General features: G+C 41.2%; 1 protein-coding gene across 3 annotated transcripts in view; it reads right to left on the reverse strand.

The window, feature by feature from the left end:
- The window catches only part of ZFC3H1 (zinc finger C3H1-type containing), a 53731-nt gene that overhangs the window by 24482 nt on the left and 4877 nt on the right, over nucleotides 1-24372 (reverse strand). For 2 of the 3 annotated variants that reach the window (XR_011559484.1, XM_070755698.1), the window contains exons 3-14: nucleotides 17757-17806; nucleotides 16834-17032; nucleotides 16490-16716; nucleotides 12607-12730; nucleotides 8017-8114; nucleotides 6917-7120; nucleotides 5640-5804; nucleotides 5195-5332; nucleotides 4252-4370; nucleotides 3722-3868; nucleotides 647-821; nucleotides 394-525 (exon numbers count right to left, since the gene is read on the reverse strand). Coding sequence is in view for 2 of the 3 variants with exons in the window: in XM_070755698.1 (XP_070611799.1) it covers nucleotides 394-525; nucleotides 647-821; nucleotides 3722-3868; nucleotides 4252-4370; nucleotides 5195-5332; nucleotides 5640-5804; nucleotides 6917-7120; nucleotides 8017-8114; nucleotides 12607-12730; nucleotides 16490-16716; nucleotides 16834-17032; nucleotides 17757-17806 (1778 nt within the window). In the remaining variant the exon portion in view is untranslated. The remainder of the gene's footprint in view (nucleotides 1-393; nucleotides 526-646; nucleotides 822-3721; nucleotides 3869-4251; nucleotides 4371-5194; nucleotides 5333-5639; nucleotides 5805-6916; nucleotides 7121-8016; nucleotides 8115-12606; nucleotides 12731-16489; nucleotides 16717-16833; nucleotides 17033-17756; nucleotides 17807-24372) is intronic. The other variant, XM_070755699.1, reaches the window with a different exon arrangement.

Here is a 24372-nt window from a genome sequence, read left to right on the forward strand (position 1 = left end):
AAATTCTTGAGCTGTACTGGGTCTGGAACATGTTTTGATACTAGAATTATCTCCTCAGTTCTTGTCTCAGTTCTAAGGATAGTAGTAGCCTTCTGTATTTTTAAGGCACATTATAGAAACAGACAACAATCTTATTTTGCAACAAACTGCAAAATAAGCTCAAATTCTCCTTAAAAATTAAAGAAAAGTTGAGGGGTTTATGGACTCACACTAGCCTATATTCACATTACAACATTCCTGTCAGTTTTTCACTTACATCTAAACTTTATATTTTCTAATTATATTTGTAAGTTAATTTTCATTCATATTTCATCTTGTTTTCTGACTTCCAGCCTAGAACAGTAATGACTATTTCAGAACAATAGTTCTTACATTTGAAGTTATTGAACTTACTCCAAAATGGCTATGTTCAAGTTTTCGTTTTCCGATTTCTTTGCTAGCCAGGGCTTTGGCTCGAGCAAGTTCTTCTCCATATTTTAATGCCAATGCTTTCTTAACTGTTACTCGTTGCTGTACTCTGTGAATCTGAAGCATTTAAACATTTTTCAATAAATTCTATATACAAAACAAAATGTTTACATTAAATTTTAAAGACTCTTAAACATATCTAATAAGATGAGCAACATGGCCCTTTTTACATACTTACTTGTTCTTGAAGTTTTTTTAAAAATATTTTATTAGCATTTAGTACTTTTTCCGTTGCTTGCAGCTGCTCATTAAGTTTAGCAATTTTGCTTTCAGCAAGACGAACAGATTCTTTCTTCTTTGCCTCTTGCTGCAGAAGATGTTTTAACACAGATTCATCCTTCATCAAGAGAAGTCTAAAGATAACAGTTACATTCTATATAAAAATCTATATTATCAGAACCACCATCAAAAGCAGCTGGTCTATCACATATTTTCATGATTTATGATACACTTTATTCTAATTAGCAGATTATGTTTAACAAAAGTATAATATTTTAAAATAATAAATCAAGGAGGGAAATCTTAGACAATTATAAAGAAATGGCACACTGATATATTGCAATCCAAATAGTAGTTATATTTATTTAAATGTATTGGCCATCCAAATTCAGAATCAACACTGTAGTCTAAAATTTGTATCCAAGTTAGCAGACGTTGATTGTGAAAGAATATACAAATCTACAGCACTGGACTTTACATACATTTATTATATATGTATCACAATTCCCACCAAGTGGGGTTTTAAGAGTTTAGCTAGTGGGGGGGTTTTTTTGGAGGGGGGTATTACACAGGGTGTCCAGGGGGAAAGCATTTTGAAATTCCATGATATTTCCCTGTAACTTATGTTCTAGTTAAGGCACAGTCGTAGATGATGTCATACCAAACAGCTAAGCCATGGAGAAATATCTGTAGCTGAGGAAGCAAGTTGTTGCCAGTTATGCATATTTTTGCTTGATTCTGCCAAGCAGCGCGATCCTTTTTTTTTTTTTTTACATTTTCCCCTGGCTTTTAAACATCTTAATTGTTTTTTTCTCCCAGACTTATTGTTTTTTTTACGAATTCCCTGATAATTCCCTTATATTTCATAAACCGCCAAATTCCCTAATAATTCCCTGATTTCCCTTGTTTTCCAGGTTTTCTGGACACCCTAATTACTAGAAATATTTTTTAAAACAATGCAAGCATTTATTTATAAATAAACTCCAACACAAAATATATACAGTGATCCCCCGGGTATTGCGATCCCGATCATTGCGAAACGGCTATATGGCGATTTTTGAACCCGGAAGTAAAAACACCATCTGCGCATGCGCGCCCTTTTTCCTATGGGCACGCATGCGTAGATGGCGCCGGGCAGATCAGCTGCTGGGCGGCTTCCCTGGGTCTTCCCCCTCTTGCTGGCGGGAGGGCGAGCGGCGGGCATCAGCGAGGAGTTTCCCCACCGCCCACGCAAACTCCTCGCTGCTGCCGCGCCCGCCGCTTGTCTTGTCCGCCGCCTGCCTGCCCGCGCGCCCGCTGCTCGCCCGCCCTTCGCCCCGCCCACGCCGTTCGCTCGCGCCGCTTGCGAACGGCTTGTCCGCCGCCTGCCTGCCCGCGCGCCCGCCCGCCCTTCGCCCGCCCACGCCGTTCGCTCGCGCCGCTTCCCAGCTGAGTCCTGAAGCGAATTGGCTTCAGGACTCAGCTGGGAAGCGGCGCGAGTGAGCGGCTTGTCCGCCGCCTGCCTGCCTGCCCGCGCGCCCGCCCGCCCGGCCTTCGCCCGCCCACGCCGTTCGCTCGCGCCGCTTCCCAGCTGAGTCCTGAAGCGAATTGACTTCAGGACTCAGCTGGGAAGCGGCGCGAGCGAGCGGCGTGGGCGGGCGAAGGGCGGGCGAGCGGCAGCGAGGAGTTTGCGTGGGCGGTGGGGAAACCCCAGCGCTGCTTCCCAGCTGAGTCCCCTTCCCAGGAACCCCAATCTTCGGCTCCTCGCTAGCGCTGCAGAAGTAAAAACACCATCTGCGCATGCGCAGATGGTGTTTTTACTTCCGCAGCGCTACTTCGCGAAAACCCGATCATTGCTAGGGGTCCTGGAACGGAACCCTCGCAATGATCGGGGGATCACTGTAATACAAAAAATATATGTGGAGAATAATGAAACTAACTCTTTACGTGTTATAGAAAAGAACTCTCAAATGTGTTTACATAATTCCTCACCTTTTCAGCAGCTTTCATTATATCAATAAATTAATAATACAGATCATAACATGTCAAGCATATTTAGTGTCAAACAGTACTTAAGATACATTTTAGTGAAATGTTTAGTGAACACTACAGTTGTTCTGTTATAAAGCAGCTGTTAGAAATTGGAATATTTAATTTCTCATAAATTGTTAAGAGTCACATATTTTCTAATTTAAAAATAACAAAACACGCAGTCAGTGCATATAAACAAACTTATTTCCAGAAGTTGCAGTAAACTTAACTCCTTTCTCATTAGAGAGAGATATTAGTAAAATCAGTAGATGGCATTTTACAGAGTATTACTCTTGTATAGATTTCCATCTGAGTAGACAACTGACCATTTACTCCAGCTGCACTGCTCTTCCTCCTTTCTATTAGGAATCTCACCAGCTGTGGCTACACCACCAATTTCTGTTAATAAAATCTCATTTTTCTTTTCCAATTTCTTTCCTTGCTATTAATTAAATAAGTCTTGTATAAAGACCAGCCAAGACTAGCAGTCCAATAAATTAAGGAGGAAAGAACCTCCCAACTTCCTAATAACTGCTCATTGGAGCAGCCTCCAAAGAAGACATCCCAGAGTCCTCTGCAACTCCAATTAGGATGAAAAATATATGAAAGTCGCAAATTGCAAGGTAAATTAAAAAGAATGTATTTAGATTAACCAGAAACAAGTAATCATGAGCAATTATTTATCAAGGACAGATGATGGACATTAAAGACCCAGTTTTGACTACTGCTTAAGGGATCAGGGTAGAAAGTGGAACTGTGAGTAAAGTACAATCCTACTTTAGCCAGCTGGGTGACTTTGGGCCAGTCACTCTCTCTTAGCCCAATTCACCTCACAGGGTTGTTGTTGTGGTGGAGAAAGGAGGAGAAGGAAGGTATGTTGGAGAGGTTCAATGCCTTGAGTTATTTATAAAAATAATAAAAACAGGATACAAACAGCATAATAACCAACAAAATATAAAGCTTTAAGCCTTTTCTCCAATAAAACCACAATCTATAGAAATGACAACACAGGGAAAAGACTTACTTGTGCTTTTTGAGTTTTGCCTCGGCATCTGTAACTTGCTTCGTTACCATGGCTATCCTACCAACTCCATCAATTTCAACATCAGAGTTTACTGGGGATGAACTTGTCTTCAGAGGTTCAGCTATTATCAAGCGTTGCTTCTCCCGACTAAAAAGATTGGAAAATCATTTTTTAAATATTTTAAATATTTCAAATTACAAAAATCCAGAAATCAGGAAAAAAACCCCAGAAAATAGAACAATCTCTGAAAAATAAGCTAAACCCAATTAGCAGAATTTAAACTAAGTTAAAATGACCAAATGAATCTGCTCAAACATGAAGGGCAATAACTTGGAGATTACTTTAAACAATAATTTGTTTTCTTATTTGTTACAGCCTGCTTGCTTGCTTATTTGCTAGCTCCATCCATCCATCCATCCATCCACCCACCTACCTACCTATATTTATTACACATGTATGCTATCCATCTCACCAGAGGCAACTCTATTTAGTTTACAGACATACATTATCATACAGTATACTAAATATACCTGGCAATCTCTTCTTTTAGAAGTCTATATTCTATTTTTTTATCTTCTGGTAAAGCCTCAGGGGTTCTCACAGGATTATTTTCTTTTTCTGACTTTAAAGGTGCTTTGGGTTTTGATGCCTGCAACAAAGAAATGCAAGAAAAGAACCTAAATACAGTATTAGAAGTTCAGAAGCAAAGTTAATTTGAATTCATTTTCATATAATATAGCTTTTTGGGGTTTTTTAATTTCCCTCAGACATGCATCCTGGGAATTCTAGTAGTTATACTTTCAACAAATATACTTGTGAATATGGATTTAAAAAACAAGTGGACAGCAAGGTAGCACTAACTATAACACTGAGGAATGGTCCAATAATATTTCAGGGCTCCTTTCCAAAAGTAAGTTCTGAAAAACTTTATAAATGCTTCATTCTCTTCTATCATGTCAATTTTTTTTCCAGCATGTGCCACTCTAAGAAATGGTCCAATTCCAAAACTGTTTCAAACAGACAATTGCCAGAACATCTCATAGATCTTTAAGTTTGTAAGATACAATTCTAAAAATTGCTCCAAATATATGTATGAACCAGAAGATCCTTTTTCCTCATCAAGGAATTTTCACATTCCCAGTATGGAATCATAAAAACCAGCCAACTACAACACAGAACCATCAAAACAAATAGTGAAATAGAAAAAAATCTAAATACATAAAAATGGCCAATTCTGGCTTTTAAAATAGTTTATTAAAACTTAATGCTTTTCAAAAGCAGAACCAGAACTTCACAATGACTTTTTCCCAAACGATAATTCTGAAATTGCTTGCTCTACTTACAGGTTCAGAGGAATTTTACAATATTTATTTTAATAAAATTTGTCCTATAATGAAAGACAAGCGCACAGAGTAAGAAATGAGTTTTCTTCAAAGAAACCTACAGCATACATGGCAGCACTCATCCATTTACCTCTACAGTTCTTCTAGCTTCTTTGATCATAGATTCCAGACCTCCATATTCATTACTAGTAGAATTAGGTTGTTCTGCATCTGATTCACTGTCATCTGAATCATTCAATGTAACAACAACTGACTTATGCTTCGGAAGCTGCAGAAATAAAATTACCAGTCAAAGAATATAACAATTTTGATTGAAGATACCAACAAAATCTAGTATTATTTGATTTTTAAATGTACCCTGAACTTCAATTTGTTAGAGAAGAGCATGTTAACCACTAGCTTTTTTACAGTTGACTTTATGTGGACTTTAACTCTTACTGTACACAAGTCTGAAATCAGAATTTCCTCAGCCTCCTTATATTATCAATTGAAGACAGAAAAATATATTCAGTTTTAGCCACTTTACTCATATGACAACTTATAAGTTATGAAGAATTTTTAAAAAAAATTATTACCGCAATGACTGTTCGGGGGGCCCTTGGTACTCTAATAATTTTTGTGTTCTTTATACGAGGTTGACACACAGTATTAATACTGACTGCTGAAAGATTGCTTCTTGGCACAGAATGAGAATTATTGGAAAAAGGTGGTGAAGGTGGGCTGTTATTATTTGAATTTTCCTTAAAAAAAAGAAAAGAAAAGAAATTATAACCAATAAACTATTCAAATATATTATAGGTTTCTCTGTGTATCAATATGTGTAAAGCATTGTGTAATTATTTAAAAGTAGGAAACTTATAAACCTTTCATTACCCATTAACTTTGATAATGTCTGCCATATGACTAAAATCAGATACTCAGAAAATTACTCAATCCTGCTAGATTCAATATAAAGTCTTTTCAAACAATTAGGCATATGATTCAACAAATATCCAACTTTTTCTAAAAAAGCACTTTATGGGATTCAAAGATGTACAAAAATTGTATTTATCTTACAAACTTTAAGGGTTGGGCAAAAAAATTCTACTGTTTTAAACAAATAAATTTTGGTGGCTATTTACAACAGCCTTGAACTCTTTGAAGAAATAAGGCTTCTTTATCATAACACCCCTAATCAGCACGTCATCACACAAAATATTCACCATAATCAATGTAAGAACCATAACAACTGTTTTTAAAAATGCACTGGCTTTTCCAACAAAAAAGTTATAAGTACATAGTAAAATCTGAAACTACAATGATTATCCCACTTCAGATTGCTTTCCAGGATGGACAATGCAAGCTGAATTTCATTCTTCTTAGTCCTTAAGGGAGCCTTGGTGCTTTCTGAACTTGGTTGTTTTCTTGCAGGTTGTTTCATTAACCAATCTAGGTAACGTCATCAATGCTAGACTAATCCTTTTTCTTCCTAGCTAGTCTAGCATTGATGACATTATTTAGTTTTGGTAAGGAAATATATACAAGAAAACAACCAAGCTCAGAGAGCACCAAGGACCCCTCATTTCAACTGAGGTACAAATATTCTTCTTTACTGGTTATCTTTATCCATAGATCCATTCTCAATTTGAATCTAAAGCTCCCACTTTGATTATACTAGAGTTTATAACAGAATTATTTTAAATCTTTAGTAAATAGTGGAAATGCAGAACAATCTTTAAAATTCTAAATAACTCATCATCTTATCTGATTTCTAAAATACTTTCCCCCAAACAAAACAAAATATCAAAATACATTCTACATAAAATATACTAGGGCTGCCATCTAGTGGCAGTATTAAAAATCTATTAAATACCTCTGGTTTGAAAGCTCTTTTGTTAGCTAAAGATTTAAGTAGCTCTTCCCGCAGTAACATTTCTTCTTCTTCCTCTTCGTCTGCAAATGGAGGTTTTGGGGGTTGTTCGGGTTCTTCAGGTGGAAGAGGAGGAAGAGGGGGTGGAGGTTCCAGAGAGGAAGTTGAAAGACTCTCCATGTACAATTGGTTAATTGACTGTAGAGTCTAAAACAAATTAAAAGAAAAAAATACATGTTATTGCTACTCAAAATTATCCAGTACTGTTCTTGTCACCTCATAGATGGAATTGCTTTAACACATCTTCATGGAGTTATCTTTGAAGATTCAGAAGTTGTCCTATACACTAACTAGAGCTAGAATCTATACACTGATATTGGGGTGGGTTTGGGGGCTGCAATGATTATAAATTTGCTTCTGATTTCATATTAAAATGGTATCCCCTTTAAGGGTTACACAGTTTGGTGCCCAGATATTCTCAATAGTGCACTGTGTAGTTTCCAAGTATTCCCAACTTGCATTAAGCAAAAGAACCTTTTAATCATACCTGCCCTTACACTTTGAAATATATCACTCACAGATATATATCACAGATAAGCATAAAGCCATTTTATAGTTGCTATGTTTTTTAATTCGTTTTGTTTCAACTATTAGACAATTTGAGTCCTTGAAGTAGTTGGTCTAAAAATATCTTATGTATAAAGGAAGTGAAAGGGGAATTATATTTCAAAATGTCTGCCATTTTCTTATAAAATTTTAGTGAAGTGATCTTGAAGTATTGCAAATTGGAATGCTGATCACTTAGCGTATGTGAATACAAAACCAATGTCAAACAGTTATTACAGTACATAGTTTTATCAAGCTTTACTAGCACAACTTTATTATATAATAGCAATGATTAGTAATGCTTTCAAACAAGGAGAGAACAGAAAAGCTGTTTCAGAACTCCTATTATAATAGATACTTTAAAAGTATTCTCAACATGGCCAAAATGAACATACCACAAAAAATTATAAAGAACTTCCATAATTGCATGTGGGAGGCATAAAAATTTATTCTCAATTTTTTCTACTTCAAAAGTTTCATCTTGTATTATAACTTACTGAAATCTGTGGTGTAAGGGTCACTGAGATTTGTTGAATAGCAGAAGAAAAATATCCAGCAGGACATTCAAAATAAGGAGGCTGTACTGGAGAAGATGCTAGAAAATATTTATCAGAAAAATCTATTGTTACTACAAACTGCCATTTATTTAAAGGAATATCTTTACAGCAGGGATCCCCAACCCCCTTTGCTTGTGTGGCCCAGTACCAGGCCACACAAGCAAAGGGAAAGCGTGCAAAGCTCCAATTGTATAAATTAGTGGGCATATATTAAACTATCCCTTTTCCAGCTGCCAATCCACGGAGCCGGAAAAGTTGGGGATCGCTGCTTAACAGTGCTTACTCAAGTGAAGAAAGAAAATTATAACTATCCAAAATAAATGTCACAATTTAAATTCTAAACTTATCTCATACTTTAATTGAATAAAAAGATGAAATATACCAAGATTCAATTAAGGATTATTTTTACACATCCATTATTCAGCTTTATGCTGTAATTCTTCAGTTACATTTCCAAGTGCATGAGGGGGTAGGGGGAAGAGAGAGACTATCTGTCTGTCTATCTATCTGCACCAACCAAGCAAAAAGAAGTTTTAAAAGTCAATCTTAAATCTATTCCATAACACTAAAATATAGTGGAGATCCTCCAAAAATGGGCGGCTGGGACTACTTTTCTCCTACTGATGAAGAGTTGATTTTGCCGCCAAAGCCAGTTCTTTGGTCCTTAGATTGAAATGGTAGCACCTGGGAAAGACGTCAGATGACTCCTGGATGATCATACTACTTACCTGTAAAGAGAAACCTGGTTGGTTGCAATTCATAAAAAGAACAGGCAAAGAAAAAAAGTCTCTACCTTTTCTTTCAGCTGTTTGGATGTTTAAGGACATCTTCCTTTTAACATAAATTTATGAATTTGGTTTTGCCTTTGACTTATATTTTGAATCTTAAACATCTAGTTGAATGCTGAACTATCCTTAACCTTAGCTGGATTATGTGATTTTTTAAAAAATTCCTAGTGTTTTTGAAATAAATCACTTTCACTTTCATTTCATGGAAGTTGATGGCCTGAGGGTTTCTTTTTCCATAATGAAAGTGGAATTTGTATTTCACAAGAACTTTTGCTGTTTTACTGTATTTTACTGTATTTATTGTATGAATAATAAACTGGTTCTTTTTAAAAATTTACCTCAAGGAAGCAAGAAACTTTTCTCTTTGTCTCTCTTATTCATTTTCTGCTGTGGGAAAAATTACCTCAATCTCTCTCTCCTGCAGTTAGCTTGTTGTGTAAAGCACTGTTCTTGAGAGAAATTCCCTATGGGGTTTGTTTGTTTTTTTGGACTACATTAAAAATGAAAACCTTAAGTTTCCTTGGAAGCATTGGGGAAAAATGTTTTTTAACCTCCAAACTTTCTTTGAAAATTTGGATGAAAAGCTTAATAAAGCAATAACAATTATATAAATCTAAAGAAGACATTATGCAGGCAATAGCAGTATTAGATTTGTAATTGGATGGATCAGAAATTGATTTGCTGCTGATAGAGTTGGAGAAGGAACTTTGCTGAAAAATTAGATTTGGTGGAAAAAGTTAAAAGGCCTATCAATCCAAAAATTCAGAGATAACAGAATGGAGTGATGAATTGAAGTTGCTTAAGAAAATTTATGCACTTTTTGAACAATAAATGCTATGGAGTTACCATAGATCTATGAGAAATGACTACAGTGATTAAGGCTGAAATTGAAGTTGTTGCAAACTGCCTGCTAGTAAGATACAATGGATTGCTAACAGAGGGTTCTGAAGTGGGTTTCCGTTGGTGGGGTTGCCTGTTAGCTGTGTCTTTTTATGGTATAGAATATATACTATATACTATAGATGATCAAATTTTGGGGGATAAACAGATTTGTGGAAGCTGATATATTATAGATCTGTTTGGCAAGGGGAGAAACTACTAATGTTGTAATATACCATGTTTTCCCCAAAATAAGACAGGGTGTTATATTTTTTTTGACTCCCCATATATGGCTGCCTTATCAAGGAGGTTATTATTTTCTGGGTGCAAGAGGCGGGGCGGACCGCGAGATGTATCTCTTACTGGAATCTCACAGCTCCATGGTGTGTCTCAGCTGGTCTGTTTAGTTCCAGTTCCAGCCGTCACCATAGAGCGGGAAGCGCACTCACAGAGGGGCCACTGCCCTGGCTGGGATTTGGAAGCTGCAGAGCTGGAATTTTTGGGAGAGAAAGAAAGACTTCTGCTGCTTCTGCTTTTGGCTGCATGCAAAGAAAGTCTTTATTTCTCTCCCTCCCCCCAAACTCCAGCTTTGCAGCTTCCAAACCCAAACAGTCATTGGAGGCCTCCCCTTACCCAATTCCTCTCACTCCAATCTCCCCATGGTCCTGCCATCTGAGCACTAACTGGACAGAGTGCCCGTCGGCATGTCTGTACTCCCTTCCTCCCGCAGGTCAAGTGCAGCTCTGATAAACGCACCTCGGCTGGCCCGACATGGGCCAGTGCTCCCTGACTGCAGCTGAGCTTGGCCTGCAGGGCGGCAAGGGCAGCAACCATCAACCAAATCTTTGGGCTGCATGCAAGAAAACGTTCTCCCCTTTCGTTCCAAAAAGCTGCCGAGGCACGATGAGTCTCATGAAGATTCATCTCTGCTGGAGTTTAGAAGAAAGATTTCTTGCACGCTGCATGCAGTCAAAAGGTTCCTTGTCCTGGTGCTGTGTTTTATGTGAACTCTCCACACCCTGCCCAAGAGGTTTGGTCGCCAACTTCTTCTGTTGCTGCGCCCACCTAAATGTTTGGCTGTCAGCTCCTGCGGGACTGGCTCAGTCTTATTTAATTTTCTTAACAGTGGTCATCTGTTGTCTCTCGCTTGCTCTCTCTCTCTCTCAGCCAAATAATTGCCCGCAGCAAAAAGAGCAGCTCCCAGCATACCCCATTCATTTCCCCAGAAAGTAGTTGGGGGAGGTTTATTTGTGTGTGTGTGTGAGGAGGGGGGGGTTATTTCAGTGCAAGAATTTAAAAGCCTGATTGACTTTATTATGGGGAAATTGAATTATTTTCAAGGAAACACGGTATTTATCAATATTCATCTGGAACAGACAATATATGTGTATTTTTTTGGAATTATTTTTGCTTTTTGTCCTGTTTAGTTGTTTTTTGCAAGTTTGCATTTTAACTTTTGAACAAAATATTTTTTTAGAAAAAAGAATAACTACAATGTAGTTCATAGCATAATTTAAATTGATTGGACAGAATAAAACTGAGGGATTGAAAGAGAAACACAAGCAGTGCCATATAAAAAATAGTATCTGAACACATCATTCAAACTAAGAAGCTATTTTCATAACCAAACTTCCCTTACGTATACTGTATAGCATAGTTATATATTTTAGTATGTATTGTCCTCAACAGGGGTATGAAACTGGCCACATCCAGCCCATAGAGTGCTTAGATTTGGCCCGTGGGACTGCCCTGGAAACAGCAGAGGACTGGCCTGCAGTGCCTCTGCCAGTGAAAATGGACCACAGGAAGGCCGAGTGCAGTCATCCCAGGTTCCATTTTTGGCTGTGACAGCCTCCTGCAGCCCTCTGCCATCAAAGATCAAAGTTTTTTGGGGGGTCACACGGAGCCCCCTCCCTGAGCTCAATTTTCGCTGGCAGAGGACTGCAGGAGGCCATTGTGGCTGAAAACGGGTTTGAGGAGCCCATTTTTGCTGGCAGAGTACTTGGACCACCAATGGTGTCCCAACACAAGTAATGCCATGCTGGCTAAGCTTACTCTGGCTGTGCTCAACCCAGCCCCTTGATGTCAAACACAACCATAATGCGACCCCCAGTGAAATCAAGTTTGACACCTGTATCAAACTTGTCTACAACAAACAGAGGAAAAAACAATGAAAAAATAAATAAAACTGCCAATAAAGTTAAAACCAAATGGGTGAAGATGGAGAGGCTGGAATCTTGAATGAAAATACTTTTTATTTCATTTACTATACACTTCCATCATTATATTCTTATAAAAATACTTCATGGTAAGTTAAACTAAGGATTTTTTTTCTTCAAATTTATGTATCCAATTATGATTCCTAAGTAGTTTATGGGGTTCAGAATGTTTATTATTTATTAGGAAAAAAAGAAAAAGACTTATATTTTTAGCAACGAATCAAAATGTGATACAATAGTACTATTTTATTTAGATTTGTATGCCGCCCACTCCCGAGGGATTCATGGACGCTTACAACAAAAATAAAAACAGTATAAAATGGTTAAAACATAACAATTAATAAAAATATAAAACCCTTTAAATATTATCACAACAATCATAAAACTTCCCAAACAAATCATGACAAACCATTGTAGCATTTTTTAACCTTCGCTTGACATTCCTAACCTATTTTATCTTAATCATAATTTTTGTGTTTTGCACTTGGTGCAAGTACAAAATTGTTGAGGCATTCCATTTGAATTTAAATAAACATTTAAGTAGCATTGCATGCAGGAACTAATATCAATCAATTATATATAGAATGCAAATATAAAAAGGCACTATTAGGACTAAAGCATAATCTTCAAAAATTAGCACTTACCAGGTGAGTTGGTTTCACTTTCTGTGTCCATAGCAACCTCATCATAATTATCATACTGATAAATTCCTCCTGCACTTTCAGTAGATTGCTTATCTAGGGACCTTCTCAAATCTTTATCTGAAGACTAGACAAAGTATATTTATTAATCACATATGTACTTCAAACAATCAAATGGTTTTGCCTTCTTGATTGCTAATAAAACAAAAAACTGCCTGCTTTATTATAAATTGCTTTGGGGGGGGGAAGCTATAATGGTCCTATGCAAATTGATTTTCGTCTCATACTTTTGCTTACAAATCCCACAAGATTTACTTATTGACAGGTAATCAGAGATTACAGATACCATAGATCAGATGTCTTCAAACTTGGCAACTTTAAAACTTGTGGACTTCAATTCCCAGAATTATTCAGCCAGCTATGCTAGCTGGAGAATTCTGGGAGTTGAAATCCATAAGTCTTAAAGTTGTCAAGTTTGGGGACCCCAGCCATAGACCAAAACTTCTGAAGGCAATTAGATTGCTCAATAACTTTATATAGATGGTTCTCACTTAACAATCATGTCATTAAATGAGATGCTCACATGACCATTTTGCTGCAACCACTGCAATCCCAGCTCTTCCAATTGCGGTTGTTAAGCTTGCCTTCCTTTGTCAAACAGCTCTTTTGCTCCATGCATGGAAAGAAACTTTTTCCCTAAGCAGGCTGAGTGGGAAGGAGTTCCCCTTCCACTCATAATGTAAAAGTGCTGCCTGCCAAAGGAAGGTAGGAGAAAACTCTTTCCCAGGGTGACATTCACAAGGCTGATTTAGCCTGTCAACACAAGATTCATTCCCTTCCTCCCTTGTGTGCAGGACTCAGCTAGAGCTTCCTGTGAGATTGATTCAGCACCATGCAGGGCAGAGTTCTTTGCCAAAGAGCTCATAACTATGATTTGCAGTATTTTTGTAACATCCATTAGATATGCTGTATTCCCTTAATAACCACATGGTTTGCTTTATGACCATTGTAAAAGTGGTTATAAAATTGAGTCTGGTCAAATGGTCACCCCAGTGCATGATCAAACTTTTGAGCATAATTTTGATTCAAATTGAGGACTACTTATAATTCATTTCCTAGAAATAAGCATCTTTCTGAGTAACCTCATCTACTCTCTTGTACTCTGCCAATCTCTGCTTCTTCAGGCAAAAGTACTTCTAGTAGACTGGTAGGGCAAGTAGGTGGCCCTTCTGTCCAAACAAGTACCTTTGCAGAAGTACACACTGCTTCTATTTTTAATAGGATTATGGCCTCACTAATGCCTTGAAAAACTGTTAGATAATACAGAAGACCTTTTGTATCTTGAAGACAAAGTCATGATTGTTAAAAATCAGCATAGCTTTGCCAAATTATCACGTGAGATACATACTGTCCCCTTCTTTAACAAAGTAACTACCTTAGTCAACAAAGAGGAGACTTTGAAATAATCTATCTAATTTTCAGTAACAATTTACCTCAGTTTCTGACAGGTTTCTGCATGACATTCTCATGACAAGCTGTTAAAAGTGAAATCTGGTAGATTCAAAACTGAGTGGTTAACCATACCGACAGCATTAACCAGTGCAGTTTTTCAATGGTATGCCCATATTATTCATTGATAATGGGATTGATAGATTGCTTATGAAATGTACAAAATGTTTCATGAGCTTGGAGAGAACTCCTGCACTGGTCCTGCTAAACAAAGATTGGATCACAAAGATCCAAAACACTACATATACATATTAAATATATAGTGGATAGAAACAAAATTAGAATAAATCTAGGAAGAGGTGATCCTAGCTTTCAATTTCAATGCTTCTATTCTTTGCAGTACTGAAAAATATTAAATATACCTATGCATTATATACTTAGGATATATTTCTTCAGAAGAAAATGCTGTTTCTAAATGCTAATGCTAAATGCTATTACTTATAAAGTAGTAACACTATTTTTGGTAATATATTTAATGCTTTGAGAATGTTTTTTACTGCAAAGCATTGTACCCACTTAAAATATTAGTGCATAAAATGTTTCTTATTTACAATGTTATCAAACTGAATCAGCATTCACCCATTATTCATGAGCCTCACACTGACTTTATTCAAAAAAACATAAATCTTGAAACATGGCCTTTTTTATGCACCATTTGGAAGTCTTCTGTATTAATCTTTTATCAATTACTGGGTTTTTTTCATTATTGTTAACTTTGCGGACCAGAATTGTCTTATAGGGACAGGATAGGAGGAGAGGTGCCTTGGCTGACCAAGAGGAAAAGCCAAATTCCTCAAAGGTCAGAGACAGCTCTTCTGATCAGCAGTGAGGATGGCAGCCATTTCAAAATGACTGATCTGAAGCTGGGGCAACTGGATTAAGTTTTTGGTGCAAGAGCGGTGTTTGAACAGAGTGCTAGAATTGGGTGAGTGATTGACCAACTCACAGGTTAAAGGACTTTAAATTTGGATATTAAAAGATGTCCCAGAGCTGTAATTAGCAGCTAATCAGCATTTGGGAAGTTCAATGGAGGGAGGATAAAGCGGAGGCTAAACCATCAAAGCCCAAGAAAATCCCTGTTTTTATAACTGGATTTGGAGAAATTAAACAATAAAATAAAAGATAACTTGGGGGAAAGCATTTTCTATGTGGATTTAAAGTATTTTAGACTGTTTTGACAAGCAGCAGATTTGAAAGTATTGTGGATTTGAGAAAGCCATTTGAAAGAAGTAGAAAGAGAGCATTGCAATACTTGGTGGAAAACAGCAAAGAAAGTACACCGGAAAAGATAATTTGGAAACTGTGGGAACTGCTTGTTTCTTTACATTGCTTGATTTTGATCTATGGAAAATAATTGGACATTAGAAATTGAAAATAAAAAGACTATATGGACTTTAATTTTAAGTTTTTAATTCAATGTGATATATAAAAAATCTCATGGAGCTTTGGATGTATGAGGAGTTACTCGAAGTGTTAAAAATATGTGTGAAATTCTATAAAAAGTAATAAGTCAGAAATTTTTTTGGAATACAGAGAGCAGGAATTAGGAGACAAGGTGGAAAAAGAGAGTATAAATGAGGAATAAGAAACTAACTTTGAAGAAAAAAGAACTGAAAGTAAAAACAGATGGTTTCACTGGGATTTACAGTGGCATTAAAAAAGCAGACTGGGGAGGGTGGGGGTGAAGTCTCCCAAAAAAATCAATCAAAAGCCGCCCCGAGTTTGCGGAGAGGGGCGGCATATAAATCCAATAAACCTAAACCTAAACCTAAAAAGGGAAATAGTGTGAAGAGATTAGGAGAAAGCTTGAGTAGAATTACACATTTAAAAGTGAGAAAAAAGATACAGAAAAAAAGATACAGAAGAAAATAAGGTTTATAGTAGTAGATTTAAGGTGATTGTATTATCATTGATTATGGATAGTCAACCAAATTAAAGCGTTTTTATACAAGATTTGAATATGATGATATACATTGCTCATAGTAAAACAGAACAGCAGATGGAATGTAAAATGGCAATTTGGTATAATGTTGAAAATAATTTAAATTAAGAGATGAAGTTGAAATGTTTAAAAATGGGATGGGAAATTTGAGAAATATATTTAGTAATGGAGGAATAAGACAATTGATGTTATTATAAGAGATTAGGAATTTAGGGCAATATAATTTTGTTTACGTATTAAGAAGAAAATAAGATAAATAAATGGGAAAGAGAATATTACGGCTGAAATTAGAAATAGAGATATGATGTAAAATGGATTAGGTATATGAAATAATGGTCTGGACAACACTTTGTTCATAAAATATGTAGTTTGCATGGGGGGATTGTAATAAAATTGATTTGGGGGGAGAAAGGTAGCATGTATGCTAGTAAATACCTTGCTTCTTGACCTCATCTTTCCACCAACCAGCTTCATGAATCTATTATACTGTTCTTCTTGATTTGAGAGATCACGGATTTTTCTAATTTCCTCTTCCCTTTTTCTTCTTTCCTCCTCTTCATCCTGTTTCCATTGTTCTTCCTCCTTCTGATGTCTTTCTTGTTCCTTTTGCTGCTGTAATTTCTTCCATACCTTTGTCTGCTGTTTTCTTAGAGCCTGCTTAGCTTTAAAAGAAAATTACTTAACTATATTTTCTCCAAACCCCCCCCCCCCAAAACTCATAGAAAATCTACCAATAAAGTATCTTGTGAAAACCACTGTTTACTGGGTTAATTTTTTACCTGCAGTACTTGGCTTTTTGGCAGAATGAGATTTTGTACTGATTTTGCCTCTTTGCTGTGCGGTTTTTGCTTTTGTTAGTTTTTCTTTGCTTTCTTTCATTACTTGCTGCTCTTTCTGCTGCCATTTTTTACTTGCAGACTGAAGAGCCAGTAGTCTTAGCTGTAACTCTGATACTTCTTGTTCCTCATCCAACAGTTTCTATTATAGAAATAAAATAAATAAGTATTTTAATCCTTTATCCAATTGTAATATCTAAACGGGCAGAAATCCTGCCTTTCACTGAAGTGGCTTATTATGTGAAAACGGCGGGGATTAGGGAGAGTTGGTTTAATGTCCAGGTTCTGTCTGACAAATACAACCAAGCAAGCGCTGTCAAGACATTCTGATCTCTGAATGCAAAACTTTATTGAATACATTGTATCGACACACATTGAAAGCAAAAAAACCTCTAATTACCCAGGTTATCACATAATTAAAGTATAGAATCTCCCTTCCCCTATTAGTGCAGGTCACATTGTTCAATTAAATGGCCAAGTATTATTATGGGAACTGTCCAAGTCTTTGTTAAATATCTGGTTAGGTGATTGGTTGGTTTCCATGGGACAATTTCTTGTTCCACCTGGAACTGGCATTCCAAAGGTGGCTTTCTCTCCCCACTCCTTGTTGTGGCAAGCTGAAAAGCAGCAATGATTGTGACAGCAAAATCACACTTTGAAGCTAACAAGAACATTTTCATTGACAAGATAAACTCATTAAGACAGGTTATATGATGCCAGAGATTTTGTTTCTAACTTGGAACTTTGAAACATTTGTTAGGAATTACTCTCATTAAACTCAGTTGCACTTACTTTCAAATTAAGACATATTGCAAATGTATGCTTTGCTAAAGCTCTTGATTTTAGTGGTGAAAGCAATGTTTTACCTTCTCTACTGCAGCATCAGAAGTGTCAAGTTTTTGTTCTTTTTCCTCTGCTGGGGAAAAAAGAGAAAACCCTATTTTTTAATTATCACAATATCATTCAAATGTAGAAAAAAGCATGGTAAGATGACTGAAAGATAAATCCTACAAAGAAAAAAGGAATTTGGCACATTTAGCTTAAATAAGAGAAGGTTAAGGGGAGACATATTAGTAGTCTTCTGATAGGGGATGCCACGGAAAGTATGAGTACATTTATTCTCTCTAGTACCCAAAGAAAAGATAAGAACCAATGGTGAAAGCTTTAGAGAGATATCTGAATTTGAATGAGGAATTTCCTGAATGCGAGAGCTATTAAGCAACAGTAAAGCCTATTTTCTGAAGTTGAAGATTTTCTATCACAGGTAGGTTCCAAGAAAAGGCCAGACCGCAATTTGTCCAGAATTACTGCACTGGGTAATGGCAGGATGAAGGGTGGAGTGTGAGACAAGAGGGATAACAAGGAAGAAAGTGCAGGACAGCCAATAGGGCAGGGAGAGGAGAGATAGGTATGGGGAAATTGAAACAGAAGTGAGATGACAGGGGAGAAGTGAGGTCTTGACCTAACAACAGTGTGGTAGTGGCTTACTGATCATAACTGGGACTAGCAAAAAGGCTGTGCTAAGTAGTGCAGTCATATGATGAATTGGATAATGCACATCACTTAGCAATGAAAATTCTTGTCCTAATTAGGGTCATTAAGAGAGGACCACCCATATCTCCTAATTAATTAACTTCTGGGAGCCAACTTCAAATTTGAAAGACAGAAGGAAGGCTTCAAGTTCCTTTTCATCAGAATGAAGATCAGTTGGAAAACAGCAGCAAAGCAACACAACAAGTAGTCCTTAACTTACAACCAAGTTGGGACCAAATTTTTTGTTGCTAAGCAACAGTCATTAAGGGAGTTATCCTTGATTTTAAAATACATATTTTTGCCACAGTCATTAAGCAAATCTGGTTTCCTACGTTGATTTTGCTTGTTGGAAGACGCTGGGAAAGTTGTAAATGGCAATTACATTAACTATCATACATACCCATTATCAAGCGCCCAAATTTTGATCATGTGACTGAGGTAACTTGCATTGGTCATAAATGGCAGAACTGATCATAAGTACCATAACTTTTTTGAGCACTGTCATAACTTTGAATAGTTATTAAATGAGTCGTCCTAACTTGTGAACTTCCTATTATTTCAATTTTGGCCAATTAAACCTCATTCAACAAACCATGGTTAAAAACTGTAATGATATTCAAAATATTTATGTCCAGATGACAGTGAACTATGTCTGATAACAAAGCTTCAGATGGGTTGCATGCTTTCCAATGGTACAGTACAGTAATACCTCATGATACGAACTTCATTGGTGAAAGGAGGAGGTTCGTAAGGTGAAAAGTTTGTAACACGAAACAAAGTTTCCCATAGGAATCAATGGAAAAGCGATTAATCCGTGCAAGCCCAAAATTCACCCCTTTTGCCTCATTTCCGCCGGCATTCGGATTTTGTTCGGGTGTGGGTGGAGGGGGGGAAGACGGGGGGAGAAAGCGCAGGCTGCCCGGAGGGAGCCTCGTGGGTGGATTAACGGAAAAGTCAACAGTTACTGTCCGGCTTGCAATGACTGGAAGGGAAGGGAGGGAAATGCACGGGCGGTTTGTACGTGCGTCTTCTCTGATTTCCTCCCTCCCTCCTTCCCCCTCTCCCTCCTGGCCTCCCTCCTCCTCCTCCTCCTCCTGTATTCCGCCTCCCTCCCAGCCTCCGAGCCACATTCTCTGCGCCGCCGGCCAGCTGTCATCTTCTAAAGAAGCAAGAAGAGGAGGAGGAGCTGGGCGCCTTCCTCCACCACCACCGGCGCCCAGCTCCTCCTCCTCTTCTTGCTTCTTTAGATGACAGCCAACCGGCGGCGTGGAGGGTGGGGATGGTGTGTGTGTGTGGAAAGGGTCAGCAGGAGAACTGGGGGGAGCCGTGGCCACTGCCCCGTGGAAGGGACCCGGCTGGGAAGCTCCCGAAGGTGTGGGCTGGGGTCTTTCCGGGAGAGCAAGCAGCAGGCGTGGGCTGGGGTCCCCCCAGTTCTCCTGCGGACCTCTTCCACACATCCCGACTCCTGCAGCCTCCGCGTTTTTCTTTCGGCCTCGGGCTGGAAAGGGGGAGCTAAGCCAGCCCAGCGGCTTTTTACATTGGGGAGATGTTACCAGCCCAGCGGCATTGATTCCTCCCACCGCTTAGCTCCTCCCATCCACCCAGAAGCCGAAAGTTCTGGCCTTTGTTCACCAACCTCCACGTTTTTCATGTTTGCATCCTGGGCGGGGGGGGCGGGCGAGGAGGCGCGCCCGACCGGCTCAGGCTAGGACGGGGCGGGCAGCGGCTGGGCACAGCGGCGAGGGTGCGTCCGACTCGGGGCTGGCGGCGCCCGACGCACCGGGGAACATCAGCTCAGCGGATCAAGCCCGGCTCCTTTCGGCCCAGCATCCCGGGCCAAGCGGCTGCCTTCCATCACTGAGCCTGGCTCGCCCGGAAGATCGTAGCGCGCGTTGGCTGCGCCAGCGAGGGAAGCCAAGCCGGCAGCAACGTCACCGCTGCCGCAGCCAACACACACTATGATCTCCCGGGCGAGCCAGGCTCAGTGACGGAAGGCAGCCGCTTGGCCCGGGATGCTGGGCCGAAAGGAGCCGGGCTTGAAGATCGCAGCGCACGTTGGCTGCGGTGGCAAGGGCTTGCGATGGAGGGTGGAGGAAGCAGCCATGGGAGGGCGAGCTGCCTCAGGGAGGATCGGGCGGGACCAGGTGGGGGTTGGAATTTCTCCGCTGGGAAGAAGTGGCGATGGATCATCCGTCTACCTCTGTCGGCTGCTGCGGGCCACAGGGGCGAGGGGCGCTGCTTCTCCGGTTGCCCGGTCCTCTCCTGCCTCCCGCGCTGATCGAAAGGGGCTGGAGCGGCAGAACCGAGCACGCCTTCCGCCCTTTCATCCTCGCCCCCGTGGCCCGGAGCAGCCGACAGAGGTAGACAGAGGATCCATCGCCGCTTCTTCCCAGCGGAGAAATTCCAGCCCCCACCTGGTCCCGCCCGATCCTCCTCCTCCCTGAGGCAGCTCGCCCTCCCATGGCCGCTTCCGGGAGCGGCCCGGAGCAGCCGACAATGTTGCCCGCTGTGTCGGGCGCCACCAGCCCTGAGTCGGACACAGCATCGCCGCCACCACCGCCGCCCCCAGTTGCTGCCCGCCCCGTCTCGCTGCCGGCCCCGTCTCGCTGCCGGCCCCGTCTCGCTCGGCCGCTCCTCCTCACCCACCGCCCGCCCGCCCAGGATGCAGACCTGCTGCCTCGCCTCACGCCCGCCGCCGGCCCGATCCTGCGCTTCCTGCTCCCCCCCAGCCAAAAATACAAAGGCGGTCTGCCGCCGCCCGCGGAGCAATTGGAAGCTGAAGCCGCCGGCGGTTTCAGACTCCCTTTGCTCCAGGCTGCTCCGCCCTGCCTGTCATGCGGCGGCAGACCATCTTTGTGGTTTTTCGCTGGGGGGGGGAGCAGGAGGACCTTCCTGACTCCCTCCCCCAGCGCCGGACCTCCTGCCCTCCCTCCCAGACAAAAACCCAAAGTGGCCTCCCGAACCCGAACGTTTTCCATCTTACCAACCTGCCACCGCCGCCGAGAAGCCCCGCCGCCCGGCTGTCACCTTTTAAAACAGCCGGGGGGGCTTCCCAGAAGCCTCCCGAAGCTGAACGCCAAACCTGAACATCCGGGTTCGGCTTCGGGAGGCTGCTGGGAAGCCCCCCGGCTGTTTTAAAAGGTGACAGCCGGGCGAACGCCGAACCCGGAAGTTCGGGTTTGGGGTTCGTAACATGAAAAAAGTTCGTAAGAAGAGGTGAAAATTTTAAGAACCCCGGGTTCGTATCTCGGGTTGTTCATAAGACAAGGGGTTCGTATCTTGAGGTACCACTGTATATTTTATTTCAATATATACTATCAATACATAAATCATATTGAATTATGGTTCAGGAATGGGGGAAAAGGAAGTATCTCCAGTTAATTTTAACCTTTGTTATTGTTTTTATGATTTAAATCAAACACAGCCAATTGGCTTAATACGTATTTATTTATTTATTGGATTTGTATGTCGCCCCTCTCCGTGGACTTGGGGCGGCTAACAACAGTGGTAAAAACAGCATGTTACAATCCAATACTAAAACAGCTAAAAACCCTTGTTATAAAACTAATCATACATACAAACATACCATGCATAAATTGTAGAGGCCTAGGGGGAAAGAATATCTCAGTTCCCCCATGCCTGACGGCAGAAGTGGGTTTTAAGGAGCTTACGAAAGGCAAGGAGGGTGGGGACTATTCTAATCTCTGGGGGGAGTTGGTTCCAGAGGGCCGGGGCCGCCACAGAGAAGGCTCTTCCCCTGGGTCCCGCCAAACAACATTGTTTAGTTGACGGGACCCGGAGAAGGCCCACTCTGTGGGACCTAACTGCTCGCTGGCATTCGTAAGGCAGAAGGCGGTCCCGGAGATAATCTGGTCCGGTGCCATGAAGGGTTTTATAGGTCATAACCAACACTTTGAATTGTGACTGGAAACTGATCGGCAACCAATGCAGACTGCAGAGGGTTGGTGTGACATGGGCATATTTAGGGAAGCCCATGATTGCTCTCGCAGCTGCATTCTGCACGATCTGAAGTTTCCGAACACTTTTCAAAGGTAGCCCCATGTAGAGAGCATTACAGTAGTCGAGCCTCTAGGTGATGAGGGCATGAGTGACTGTGAGCAGTGACTCCCGATTCAGATAGGGCCGCAACTGGTGCACCAGGCGAACCTGGGCAAACGCCCCCGCCACAGCTGAAAGATGTTTCTCTAATGTGAGCTGTGGATCGAGGAGGACGCCCAAGTTGCGGACCCTCTCTGAGGGGGTTAGTAATTCCCCCCCCCCAGGGTAATGGATGGACAGATGGAATTGTCCTTGGGAGGCAAAACCCACAGCCACTCCATCTTATCAGGGTTGAGTTTGAGTCTGTTGACATCCATTCAGACCCCAACAGCCTCCAGGCACCGGCATATCACTTCCACTGCTTCGTTGACTGGACATGGGGTGGAGATGTAAAGCTGGGTATAATCTGCATATTGATGATACCTCACCCCATGCCCTTGGATGATCTCACCCAGCAGTTTCATGTAGATATTAAATAGTAGGGGGGAGAGGACCGACCCCTGAAGTACCCCACAAGGGAGCAACCTAAAGGTCGACCTCTGACCCCCCACTAACACCGACTGCGACCGACCGGAGAGGTAGGAGGAGAACCACTGAAGGACAGTGCCTCCCACTCCCAGCCCCTCCAGTCGGCGCAGAAGGATACCATGGTTGATGGTATCGAAAGCCGCTGAAAGGTCAAGGAGCACCAGGACAGAGGATAAACCCCTGTCCCGGGCCCGCCAGAGATCATCCATCAGAGCGACCAAAGCCGTTTCCGTGCTGTAGCCGGGCCTGAATCCTGACTGTTGAGGATCTAGATAATCGGCTTCTTCCAAGGACCGCTGGAGCTGGAGCGCCACCACCTTCTCCACGAAGGGAAGGTTGGAGACTGAGCGATAGCTGTTAAGAATGGCTGGGTCCAGGGAAGGCTTCTTGAGGAGGGGGTGCACAAGTGCCTCCTTGTAGGGATCCGGGAAGGACCCCCTCCCCAGAGAAGCGTTGACAATCTCCTGGACCCAGCTCTGTGTCACCTCCCTGCTGGCTGAAACCAGCCAGGAGGGACACAGATCCAGCAAACAGGTGGCGGAACTCACAGCTCCAATGGCCTTGTCCACTTCATCAGGTGTCACCAGATCAAACTCTTCCCAGACAGATGGACAAGTACGGGCCCCAGTCACCTCGACTGACTCGTTGTCAGTCGACTCTATTTCTCAATTGGAGTCGAGGTCCGCACGGATCCAAGCGATTTTATCAGCGAAAAATGTGTTAAAATCCTCGGCACTAGTCTTCAAGGGCTCCCTAACTCCCCTCTGGTTAAGAAGGGAGCGGGTCACCATAAACAGAGCGGCATGATACGCGCATCTTGCCGCTTTGAGTGCCACTTTGTAAGTCTTAACATGAGCTCTTACAAGTGTTCGATCGGGTTCGGACTTACTCTTCCTCCATCACTTCTCTAGATGTCTCTTCTGGCGTTTCAACTCCCGGAGCTCCTCATTGAACCATGGAGCTCTACGGGGTCTAGTACCGCGGAGAGGTCACAAAGGCGCAATCCGGTCAAGAGCCTCCGCTGCAGCCTTGTTCCAGGCCTCAGCCAGAGACTCTGCCGAACTGTGGATGAATGTATCTGGAATAACCCCAAGCGCCTTCTGAAAACCCTCTGGATCCATCAGGCATCTGGGGTGGAACAACTTAATCGGTTCCGCCTCCCTGCGGGGAAGGATTGGAGCCAGGAAGTCAAGCCGCAGTAGAAAATGGTCTGACCATGACAAAGGCAACACTTCTAAGCCCCTTAGTCTCAGACCATTACTCAATTGCTCAGAGAGGAATGCCATGTCAGGTGCGTGCCCCCCCTCGTGAGTCGGACCCTGTACTACTTGGGTCAGGTCCATGGTTGTCATGGTGGCCATG

Source organism: Erythrolamprus reginae, chromosome 6, assembly GCF_031021105.1.
Source record: "Erythrolamprus reginae isolate rEryReg1 chromosome 6, rEryReg1.hap1, whole genome shotgun sequence".
NCBI lineage: Eukaryota > Metazoa > Chordata > Lepidosauria > Squamata > Dipsadidae > Erythrolamprus > Erythrolamprus reginae.